At 39.0% G+C, this 12,632-nt stretch overlaps 1 protein-coding gene across 1 annotated transcript in view; it reads left to right on the forward strand.

Annotated features, from left to right (window-relative positions):
* The first annotated feature begins 715 nt into the window (after positions 1-715).
* LOC119416100 (inactive ubiquitin carboxyl-terminal hydrolase 53) overlaps positions 716-12,632 on the forward strand; it is a 37,857-nt gene continuing 25,940 nt past the window's right edge. Inside the window, exons 1-4 of the mRNA XM_037683291.1 lie at positions 716-859; positions 6,067-6,159; positions 7,713-7,847; positions 11,446-11,556. Of these exons, the coding sequence (XP_037539219.1) occupies positions 716-859; positions 6,067-6,159; positions 7,713-7,847; positions 11,446-11,556 (483 nt within the window). The remainder of the gene's footprint in view (positions 860-6,066; positions 6,160-7,712; positions 7,848-11,445; positions 11,557-12,632) is intronic.

Consider the following 12,632-nt stretch of genomic DNA (forward strand, 5'->3'; position numbering starts at 1 on the left):
GTCCGAGACGGAAGTTCGCTGTAATTTCAGAATCCGTTTTATGAAAACAAGAAATGTGGATGGAAAAGTAGAAAAGTGAAGTAGATGCACTGCTTTGTGTGATACCAGCTCCATCTTGGCCTTTTCAATCCTCTCAATCTGACGTTGCTTTTCTTTTAACGCAGGCCGGTCGTGTTTTGACGTCTTACCTGGATTCAGCCGCACGGCGGGCGAACTTCTGAGAGCGACGAGTTACTGCTGCTGAACGTCAGCAAGCGCATCAGGACCATGCTGACCCTGCTGACGGAGGTCTACACTCCTCTCTGGAAGCAGCTGTAGAGCTTCGACCGGCGACTTTACAAGATGATCGGGTCGTTTTTCAGCATACCAAAAGCGCATCTTCATCGAAGGAAAAGACGGATTAACGTCCAAAGATTGCCTAAACGAAAACCTGAACTGTGATTGTTATTTTTGAGGTGCATTTATTTTGATTTTTCTTTTTTTTTTTTTATAAATATTATTCAGAAGATTTAAAACTTTGTAGAGGAAGTAAGAAAAAAACACGCTTCACCACGAGCTGCGGACTCGGACCAGAAGCCTATGTGTTGCAGGGCTGCTGCTGCAGCTTGTGGAATAACTTAGCCTCGGACTTTTGGGGCCAAGGGATCTGCCCATTCCATCAACCTTCCTTCTCCTCCGTTCATCCCGCCTGGCTCGAGGTCAGCTCCAATAAGCAATGGCATGGTACAAGTTCTTCAAAAAGCCGGGGGGCAACCTGGGGAAGTCGTTCCAGCCGGGGAGCATGATGTCTCTGGCCCCGACCAAAGGGCTGCTGAACGAACCCGGCCAGAACAGCTGCTTCCTCAACAGCGCTGTACAGGTAGGTCTTGCTTGTGGACACCATCAGATTGCACTAAACTAGAGAAATTGCATTTCCTGCAAAAATGCAGTGTGAATGCTTATTGCTGAAGAACTTGCTGAAAACAGCTGAAATTTGCTAAAAACATGCAGAAATGTAGCTGAAAAAGAAGTACAAGTCTAAGTTAGTAGAAGAAAGCAGAAAGAACACATACTTGCTAAATTGAGTTTAAATAAGCAGAAATGTGCACAAAATTAGGAAATTAGCTAAAAAGAGGAAATATGCAACCAAAAAAAAACTGCTGAAAAGGCAGAAAGAAGCTTAAACTAGCAGAAGGAGCTGAAATGAGCTACAAAAATGTTGAATTAGTTGAAAAAGTTAGATTTAGTACAAAATAACTAAATAGTAGCTGAAATATCAGAAAAAGCCGAAACTAGCAGGAATAAGCTGAAAGGAGCATAAGGCTGAAAGGAGCAGAAATTACCACAAAAAACTTGGAATTTTTCTGAAAACGGCTGAAATGAGCTAAAAAAAAAAAAAAAGTTGCTGAACCAATGGAACAAGCTTAAATTTGCAGAAGAAAACAGAACACTATTGCTGAAAGAAGCAGAAATGAGCACAATAAGTGGAAATTACCTGAAAAAAAGCTGAAGTTGGCAAAAAACAGCTGAAGAGCAGCTGAAAAGGCAGAAAGAAGCTGACATTGCAAGAAGGAAGTGCCAGTAGAGAGCACTTTTTTGCCGAATTAGGCTGAAAATGTTTAAATGAGTGGCAAAAAACGTGGAATTGGCTGAAAACCTTTAAATTGGCATAAAACAGCTAAATAGTAGCTGAAAGGCAGAAAAGCTGAAAATTATAAAAAAATAAATAATCTGAAAGGAGTGTAACAAACTGAAAATAGCAGAAAAAAGTTAGAAGAAGCATGAAAATGTAGTAATTAGCAGAAATAATCTAAAAGGAGCACAAAACCGAAAGTATCTGAAAACAAGTTAAAATTTGTACAAAGAAGCTGAAAGAAGCTGAAGCAGAACAGAATGTGAAAGGAGCAGTAAAAGGTTGTAAACACATCTAAAGATTTGAAGGATGTAAAATGAGCTCAGTTAAATTTCTATGAGAGGAAAAAAATGGCAGAAAAACCTAAATATTTCAAAAAGCTAAAAGTGCACAATACCAAAATTCATAGCAGGGTTGTCCTGAAACAGCTGAAGTTTTGATATGATATGTTGAAATACAAGAACAGTTGAGGGACAATAATCAAGCTGAAAAACATAAGGAAGAAAAATGGATCACAATAGTGTGAATGCTTCATCAACATTACACAATTATCAAAACTTTGATGTAATGTATCAAAAACATAAAGTTAAAATAATTTAGGATTGATCACAACGTCTTTACTGTAACGTTTAGGGAGGATAAAGTTTAGTTTCTGATCGATTAAATCTTTTGCTTTCAATGTGATTAAATTCTCAAACCATTCAAGCCGTGACTTGTTCAGTCATTAGAGAAGCACGAGGTGAAATGATTCTTGTTTTCATCCAGTTGAGTTAGAATTGAAATTAGATTGGGTTGAACGGCATGTAGTTGAATTTCCAGTTTTCCATAAATGTTTAAAATAACGGAAAGGAAAAAAAAATCTGATTTATTTGGATCTTTTATTTGACGGTGAGCCAATGAGGAGAAAAAGTCACTATATTTCCATCCATCCATTCATTATCTTTTACCCACTCCTTCCTTTTCGGGTCATGGGGGTCACTGGTGTCCATGTCCAGCCATCAGTGTGTGAGAGGCAGGGGGTCTCCAGTCCATCACAGGGACACAAATGGGGACAAACAACCATTCACTCACACCTAGGGACAATTTAGAGTTACCAATCAGCCGAACATGCATGTTTTTAGTCTGTGGGAGGAAACCCACGCATGCACAGAGAGAACATGCAGACTCCACCCAGAAAGGCCCCAGGCTGGGATTTGAACTGTTGACCTTCTCGCTGAGAGGCAACAGCTCCAACAACTGCACCACCGTGCCGCAGTCACTATATATTTGATTAGCATATTTTACAAAGTTAGCTTTAACAAACACACGTTTTACAGTTCAGTGCGGTTAATTCAATATGTTGAGCTCAGCAGATGAGGTTTGTTGGAAAAGCACGTTTTCTAACAGTATTACTTACATTTGTAAATCGTTATTTACATTTTCGTTTTGCTCTCAAAGTATAGGTCTCAAGGAGTAAACAGCTGGACTTAAATAATCACGTGTTTAAGCAGCTTTCTCTGTAAAGGAGAACTGTAGACGGTGTTCCTGAGCAGAAGGCACGCAGTGCATTTATTTACTCACGCAGCTCCTCCTGTGGCTATTTTTGCACACTTTGCTTTATGTCTCCTCATGTTTTCCTCTTTCAGTAAAACTTCCATTTCAGAGCTGAGTTAAGCTGTCAGTCGTTTGCAATTGTCTATGTTGTGTTTACTGACCAGAAATAAAATAAAAAAGAATTTTGAGTGTCTGAGCTACCAGTGAAGCTGGTCAAGCTGAAAATCAGCCAATTCCAGTCACCTGAAAAGCAATGGCTGCATTGTTAGGTAAACCTCTTGACTCTTCAGCTCTCATCTGCCTCTGCCTCCTCTTAACAGCAGTGTACTTCTCTAAAAACTCTTTATAAATCAAGAAAAGACTATACATATAAGGTAAGCTGTTTGGTTAAAAAATCATCTATTGGTAGGAGTAATGAGAGTTGAGTTAAGGTCTGGAAAACCGACACTTTCAGAGCAAACTGCTTAAAGTACGATTTCGAAAGGCGTTTTAAAGTTTAACTGGGTCTGAACTATTTTATTCAGCAGTTCTGCTACGTCGAAAAATATTGAACACAACATAATATCAAATCATTTCTGCGTCTCTGCTGCATGGGAAGGTATATAAATGCTACTCCCTGACTTTTCTAAATGATATAATGAGAACTAGAGAAAGTGCATTTTCTGCAAAAATGTAGTGATTTCTTATTGCTAAAGAACTTGCTGAAAAACAGCTGAAATTAGCTTTAAAAAAAAGTGTTGAAATGGAAGAACACATATTTGCTAAATTAGATTTAAATAAGCAGAAATGATCACAAAAAATAGCTAAAAAAAAAGCTGAATTTATCAAAAAATATTGCTGAAAAGTAGCTGAAATGGCTGAAAGGAGCTTAAACTACCAGAAGGAAGTGGAAGGAACTGAAATGAGTTAAAAAAAATGTTGAATTAGCTGAAAAGACTAAATTTAGCACAAAACAGCTAAATTGTAGCTGAAATAGTAGAAAAAGCTGAAAATAGCTGAAAGGAGCATAACAAGCTGAAATTGTCTGAAAGAAGTTAATTTGGCTGAAAGTGGCAGAAATTATCACGAAAACGTGAATTTATCTGAAAACAGCTGAAATTGGCTAATAAATGCTGAAAAGGTAGAACAAGCTTAAATTAGCAGAAGAAAGCAGAACGAGCACATTTGCTGAAAGAAGCAGAAATTAGCACAAAAAGTGTAAATTATCTGAAAAAAGCTGAAATTAGCAACGAAAAACGCTGAAAAGTAGCTAAAAAGCCGAAAGAAGCTTAAATTACACGAAGGAAGTGGAGAAAGCACATTTTTGCTGGTAGGCTAAAAAAAAGTTGCAATGTGTGCAAAAGACGAGGAATTGGCAAAAAAAAAGGCTAAAATCAGCATAAAACGGTTAAATAGTAGCTGAAATAGCAGAAAAAGCTGAAACTTCATAAATAAAGTGAAAGGAGCACAACAATCTGAAATTAGCATAAAGAAGTTAGAAGCACAAAAATGTTGTAGTTAGCAGAAGGAAGCTGAAAGGAACTCAAAACAGCAGAAATTAGCCAAAACGAGCTAAAAAAAAAAAAAAGTTAAAATTTGCACAAGGAAGCTGAAAGAAGCTGAACCAGAACAAAATGTGAAAGGTGTAAAAGGTTGTAAACATAAAGATTTGAAGGATGTAAAATGAGCTCAATTCGTTTATATGAGGGGGAAAAAAATAGCAGAAAAAGCTAAATGTTTCAAAAAGCTAAAGTTGCACCAACAGAAGTCATAGCAGGATTGTCCTGAACGAGCTGAATGTTTTCATGCGATTTGTTGAAATGGTACAAAAACTGTGGAATGAGAAAGATGCCAAAAAACGTACGTAAGTAAAATGTTTCACAGTATTGTGAACGCTTCATAAACGTTCACACGATAATAGGAAGGTGTTTAGTATAAAAGTGTGAGGAGTTTACTAAGAAGAACAGATCTCCAGCTGCTGTTTTGGCCAGTACTGAAAATCTACATTTTAGTGGTGAAGAGAGGAATGGACTCTGGTAAAAAGCAGCCAGCTGTAACCCCAAACATCACACCACATCTGAGAACAGATGAGCTGAAGGGTGCAAAAGAAAGGTCGGGATATTGTTCCTACACACACTTAAAAATCAACAAATATCCACGTGAAGATGAGCAAGCTTTAAAAACTCCCTGGATTGACCGCAGAATGTAGTCAACCCAAGAATCTGACAGAAGTGGAAGCTGTTGGGACAGATGGTTGAAAATCCCTTAAAGAATCAAAAGCTTTTCTCCGTAATGTTTTCACATGTTCACAAGGAGCTGTTTCTGTGCGTTAGCCTTTTAGGATGAGCAAACGTTGCTTTAGGCTTTTTGTTTTTCTTTAAGAGTGCAGAAAAAAGAAGTAAGGTCACTCAGACGAACTGCTGTTCTCTGTCAGATCCTTTATTTTATTGTTCCTGTTCTCCACACGGGACTGGACAACATGTTCTACCCTCAGACCATCGTTTATTTAAGAAAACTCTGAGCTCTGTCACCGTCTAAATCTGCCGAGTTTCCTGGCGGTTTATGGATGTACTGAAAGGTTGCTTCTGACCAGTGGAGTACTGGCTGGTGAGATGATTCACTGGTGCAGTCACAGTTGTAGGTCAGTCTCATAGAGGACTGTGACTCAGAGGGTGAGACGTCTGATGAGCTGGTTCCAGATGATCATTGCCTTTGGATGAGTTATCGTGGGAAGAAAAAAGACTTGAAGCTCATGACCTTGGAGACTGAATGCCATGTGTAACTGAAGCCCCAATGTTCTCTTACATAAGATTTTTTTTTCCTTCTTTACACCTATTTATATTATTTTAATTTTATACTGATCACCAAGTTTAGCTGGTATGAAGTACTTCAGTGGTAAGATTCATGATGAATCTCCCCCCCCCCCCCCCTGTTTTTTGTAGGTCTTGTGGCATCTGGACATCTTCAGACGCAGCTTGAGACAGCTACCTGGGCATTTCTGCCTCGGTGAATCCTGCATTTTCTGTGCATTAAAGGTACGACGTTATCAGCTGCATATTTCATGAAAGCTAGAGAACTTACATTTTTTGTGAAAATGCATAACACTAGCTCGAAGCTAAAATAAGCAAAATGCTTGCTAAAAGTAGAAAAAGGCTAGCATTAACTAAAATAAGCAAAAGGCTAGTATTAACTAAAAGTAGCAAAAGCCTAGCATTAACTAAAAGTAGCAAAAGGCTAGTTAGACTTTGAAACAAGCAAAGGGCTAGCTATAAATGTAATTGGCAAAAAGCTAGTTAGAAGCCAAAAGTAGCAAAACAGTAGCTTTAACTAAAAGTAGCAAAAGGCTAGTTAGACTCTGAAAAAAGCAAAAGTTTAGCTATAAACAGAAGTAGCAAAAAGCTAGCTAGAAGCTGAAGGTAGCAAAAGTCTAACCTGAAACTAAACTTAGCAAAAGGCTAGCTGTAACTAAGAGTAGCAAAAGGCTAGCTATAAACTAAAAGTAGCAAAAGGCTAGCATTATCTAAATGTCTCAAAAGGCTGGCTTTAAATGTAAGTAGCAAGAAGCTAGTTAGAAGTCAAAAGTTGCAAAACACTAGCTTTAACTAAAAGTAGCTAAAGGCTAGTTGGACTCTGAAAAAAGCAAAAGGCTAGCTATAAATGGAATAGCAAAAAGCTGTCTAGAAGCTGAAAATAGCAAAAGTCTAACCTGAAACTAAAATTAGCAAACGGCTAGCTTTAACTAAAAGTAGCAAAATACTAGCTGGAAGCTAAAAGTAGCAAAGGCTAGCTAGACTTTAAAGTAGCATTAGCCTTACTGGAAACTAAAGTAGCAAACGGCTAGCTAGATTCTGAAAGAAGCAAAAGGCTAGCTATAAGCTAAATGTAGAAAAAGGCTAGCTTTAAGCTAAAAGTAGCAAAAAACTAGCTGGACGCTAAAAGTAGCAAAAGGCTAGCTAGATACTGAAAGAAGCAAAAAAGCTATCTATAAGCTAAACGTAGCAATAGTCTAGCTTGAAACTAAAGGTAGCAAAAGGCTAGCTAGGCTCTGAAAGAAGCAAAAAGCTAGCTATAAGCTAAAGATAGAAATAGTCTAACTTTAAACTAAAAGTAGCAAAAGGCTAGCTAGAATTCAAAAGAGGCAATGGGCTAGCTAAAATTTAAAAGTAGCAAAACATCCACAAAACATGAAGTAGGTATTCTGAATCAGATTTCAAAGAGAACGTTTGGAAGGAATTGAAGAGATCTCAACATTTCCATGGAGGGGAAAAATTAGTAAATTACTTTAATTATGTTAAAAAATAAATGTTACAAAAACCAAAAGTCATAGCATTCATCTCCTGAATGAGTTGAATGTTTTGATACATAAATGGCTAAAATAACACAAAGAATGCTGAAGTAGTTGGGTTGTAAAAACGTATGGAGGAAAAGGGAAAAAAAAGACCAGAATAGAAGCCAACAGAGTGAATCCTGACTTCACACTCAGTTCAGAGGAGCGTCCCCTCTGCTTGTTGTTGTTGTGGACGTGTTGCTCATCGGCTCTCGCATCCAGGCAGGGTTTAAACGCAACACATTTTGCTCTTTTCCTCAGAGCCTTTTCACCAAGTTCCAGCAGAGTCAAGAGCGCGCCCTGCCTTCTGACGACCTGCGTCAAGCCTTGGCAAAGACCTTTGAGGACGAGCAGCGCTTCCAGCTGGGCTACATGGACGATGCCGCCGAGTGCTTTGTAAGTTCCCGTGGCAACTTGAGAGAGATATGTGCGTACGCTCGTGTGCAACTCTGTAAAGCTGCGAGGGTAATATGTTGCAACAAACTGTTTGGCGAGGTCACTGAAGGAACTTCTGTCCCCCCCCCCCCCCCCTTCCATTGCGGCATAAATATCATCATGACAGGTTATATAAGCTACTGCTTATTGTGCTGCCATTTTAGTTTGGATACAAATGTCTTGTTTGGTCTTTGTGGGACTAACTCTGTCCCGTCACGCTGCTGCTCACAGCTGTTTTAGTGTTTTTAGCATTTTAACCATCAACTCTAAACTGGATGTGGGCATCAGTGGTATTGAATGTTCATTGGATGGCTCAAAAATATTTTACCTGCTGCAGAAAGGCAAGGCAAGCAAGAATGTTATTGCCTGTTTGTGTGCGTGCGTGCATGTCTTTGTGTTTCCGTCTGTTCGCAAAATATCTCATGAATCATGGGATAGCGTTTAATGAAACTCTTGAAACGGTCAGACCAGTTTGAGTTGGCCACCACAGCTACTGGCAATCTACTGTTTAGCCTTAATTAGTTAAAATTCTTACAGTGGCTTCTTATTATCTAGTCCAGTGGTTCCCAACACTGGTCCCTGCGGAACACCATCCTGCATATTTTAGTTGTTTCTCTGCTCCAACACACCTGATTCAAAAATTTAATTACTTCCTCAAGTTCTGCAGAAGCCTGTTGATCACCCATTCATTCAAATGAGGTGTGCTGGAGCAGAGAAGCAACTAAACTATGCGGGATGGCGTTCCTCAAGGACCAGTGTTGGGAACCACTGATCTTGACTGCTTCCTCCACCATGGCGAGAGGCTACGTTCCTTTGTGTTACTGCACATAGGTTGCTGTGTAGACGTTCTTCTCAGGCACAAGCCAGGGTGACACCTTTGTACAAGAGTGAGTTCTGAAGTCTGAGCCTGGACTGTGTGTCACCGGCACGCTAACGCCTAACAACACACATCAGCACAACGTTTTGTAGAGCAGGACGACACGAACTCTATTCTGATTCAGGCAACTGAGCAACCTGCAACGAAAAATCAATCTGTTGTCAGACAAGGGTCAGAAAAACAAGTTACCCAGGTGACGGGTGGGAGCTCCCCACTCGGGAATCTCTGGGAGGGAGAGAGAGAGATGAGGGAGGGAGAGGGGTGGACGTCCACAACCTGACACTGCGTTGCCAAGATAGTCTTGTTTTATTGTTCGCCGGCGCTCCATCAGGGCCGTGACATGTTTTGTCCCTCCGTATTGCTGCTTTTCATTCAGAGTCCTATTTTATCTTTTTGGAAACAATGGAATGGCAGGTTTAGTTTGTCCCCTTGATGATTTGTACAACGTATTAACGAGCACGAGACAACCACCTGACTGCTTTTAGTGGATTTCCCTTTATTAGCAGCAATCTTACACAATCAGGATAAACTAACGAGGGAGGCTTGTTGTGCAGCTCGAGGTTAAATACATTTAAAGTCATATTTTCATACAATCTTACATTTATCTCTTGAACACCTGTTCTGACAAAGGTAGTAGTATCATAGTTTAAGGCTAAGCCCATTAGTTTTGTTGTATTTATTTTTTTTTCCATCACAAATCAGATCAATAAAAATTCAGTTGCTGAATCAGCATTCTCTGTTTAACTTCAGGTTTACATTCAGCTGTTAGTTCAGCTAAAGACTAAAAGGCCCAGCTTGTATAAACCCTGTACTTGCATCCTGTTTCGTTTTATTTTTTGTTCATGAGCTCTCTGAGCAGAACTTGGGGTTTGTATTTCTGCTGCGTTGTCACTGTTTCTCCTCTGGGCTGTATTTTTGTTTTACGACTGTAAAGAAATGACGTGAGTCCAGCAGGCAGTGGTTCTTACATCTCAGCTGAACACATTTATACCTGAAACCTGCAGAGTTACAACGTTCTGGACAGTATTTTTAAACTTGACTGCTGCAGTCAGAGCTTCTTGTAACTCCTTCAACTAAACAGCATTTCTTATTAAGGTCAGTTATGTGATGCAAACTAAAGTGATTGAAACTGCTTTGGGCGTAGTGATTTATTTCTTACCAGAAGACCTTTCTGAGCACACGGAATTAATAAGATTTGTTGTGTGAATGTTTATGAAGCATTCACACTATGTGATCCATTTTACTTCCGCATTTTTTCCCCATTGTTCTCGTTCCACAATTTTTTAGCTATTTCAACAAATCCTATATCAAAACGTTCAGCTGTTTCAGGACAATCCTGCTATGACTTTTGGTATTGGTGCAACTGTAGCTTTTTGAAATATTTAGCTTTTTCGGCCATTTTTTTCCTCAGAAAATGAATTGAGCTCATTTTACATCCTTCATATTTTTAGATCTGTTTACAACTTTTTACTGCTCCTTTCACGTTTTGTTCTGGTTCAGCTTCCTTGTGCAAATTTACACTTTTTTCAGCTCCTTTCAGCTGTTTTGTGCTCCTTTCAGATTATTTCCGATAACTACAACATTTATCTGCTTCTTCTAACTTAATTCGGTTAATTTCAGCTTGTTATGCTCCTTTCAGCTTATTTCTGCTAGTTTCAGCTATTTCAGCTACTATTTAGCAGGTGTTATGTTACATTGAGCATTTTCAGTTAAATCTAAATTTTTGGCACTCATTTCAACTTTTTTCAGCCTAATTCAGCAAAACTGTGCTCTCTTCACTCCCTTCTCGTAATTTAAGCTTCTTTTTGCGTTTTTAGCTACTATTCAGCAGTTTTTTTGTGTGTGTGCTCATTTCTGCCTTTTTACGCCTAATTGGACACAATTGTGCTCTCTTCACTTTCTTTTGCTATTTTAAGCTTCTTTCTGCCTTTTCAGCTACTTTTCAGTTTTTTTAATAGCTAATTTCTTCTTTTTAGGTAATTTACTAATTTCTGTGCTCATTTATGTGTATTTAAACCAAATTCAGCAAATATGTGTTCTTTCTGCTTTCCTCTGCTAACTTATGCTTGTCCTTCCGTTTCAGCTACATTTCAGCATGTTTTTAGCTAGTTTAAGCAGTTTTTCCAGTAAGGTCTTCAGCAATAAGCATTCACACTGCATTTTTACAGGAAATGCAATTTCTCAAGTTATTACCGTTATTTGTGTCTTCTTTTCATCCCCACAAGCTCCTTTTCAGCTATTGTTCCTCGACTGAACTGTAACTTTAGCGCAGAGCTGCTACACAGTCCCTGAATGTTTCAGATCAATTTGTTACTTTTTTGCATTTTGAAGCAGATCCCAGAGATGAGCAAGGCTCTAGTGCACAGAACAGGTCACGCAAGTTGATACTATATGAAATACAAGGTGGCGGGTGATGTGCATTCCTTTATTCCTTTTGCTAGTTTCATTTTGTTTAATGTTATTAAGCAAAAGGGCACAAAGTTCAACAGTGTCATTAACGATGTGTGAGTTTAGCTCGTAGCCTTTGTTATTCTACCTTTTAGCTTTAATATTTAATACAGGAGTTCACACAGCAAGTACAACTCGCTCTTAATGTTTGACTCTCGTTTGTTGTTGAGTAAACCCTATGGAGCGTGAAACCTTCAGTCCTGCAGCTCACCTCTGTCTTTATTTCTTTCACAGGAAAATATCCTGGAGAGGATCCACTTGCACGTAGTGTCTGAGGAGACCGACGCCTGCACCTCCCAGTCCTGCATCACGCATCAGAAGTTTGCTATGGCACTTTACGAGCAGGTCGGCTGAAAGTTTAAATAAACGATTGTCAGTGTTTTTAATATTTAGGACGCTGTGCGTATTTTCAGCCTAATCTGTCTCAGGAGACGTTCACGTGGATTACGTGTGTCTCTCTGGAAAGATCTGGACAGTCAGGTTTAGGGTTTAGAGTCCTACACACACATCGACACAGACAGATGGGTACATGAATCAACGGCTGAGATAATAAATGCCCAATCCATCAAATTTGATCGGAGGTCACCCCTTGTGGAACATAGAGGAGCGATTCCTCGTTGCTGCCGCAGCAGAACCTCATACAGCTCTGGTTTGAAGTTCTGAACCACCCCTAATTTCTTTATACTTTACCTCCAAGGATCCAGACTTAACGTGGTCCTAATCAATAGTTCTGAAGTATTTCTGAGGGTTTATAAAGGTAAAGTAATTATTTGGATTATGGTTCCTATTGTCTAATTTTCTGTGCTGTCCTACCTGAACGTGACAACATATTGTGCAGTTTGGGTTTAAAAATATAGAAAAGTGTAGGACTAAAGCACATGAACAGGATCTGAAAGTCAAGAAGTAAAAAGAAAAATGTACCAAAGACCTGACACGGGACCTTAGAGATGCATCATCAATCAGTTAATCTGCTACTTTAGTCCAGGTTTTCAGGCTGTCAAACTCTGTTATCTTATGTATTTATGTGTATTTATCTTTGGTGGAATGCATTTGTTTTGTTTTTTTGTGACAGCTTGTATTAAAAAAGGGTGGGAATCATTGGATACATAACAATTCAGTTTATTAACGATTCAGAGTCTTTCAGACGTCATACAAAATCCTGAGCATGGACTCTCAAACCTAAAAGGAACAAAATGTTTTGCTCTACACTCCAGTATAAAACAGTTTTCATCCAAACAAGATTATGGCAACTGACTGAACAGAAACAGGAGACAGTATGTTGAGTACAGTGACATGAGGCAATGGATTTCCAACATGGGTTACGTGTTAGAGCTTTCTTCAGCATGTTGATTAGAGTGGAAATGACTGTGATGATATTGTGACTCCAAAGTGCAAAACTTGGAGCTCAAATCCTGGTTTTC

This window comes from Nematolebias whitei, chromosome 1 (genome assembly GCF_014905685.2).
Source record: "Nematolebias whitei isolate Nwh7 chromosome 1, NemWhi1, whole genome shotgun sequence".
NCBI lineage: Eukaryota > Metazoa > Chordata > Actinopteri > Cyprinodontiformes > Rivulidae > Nematolebias > Nematolebias whitei.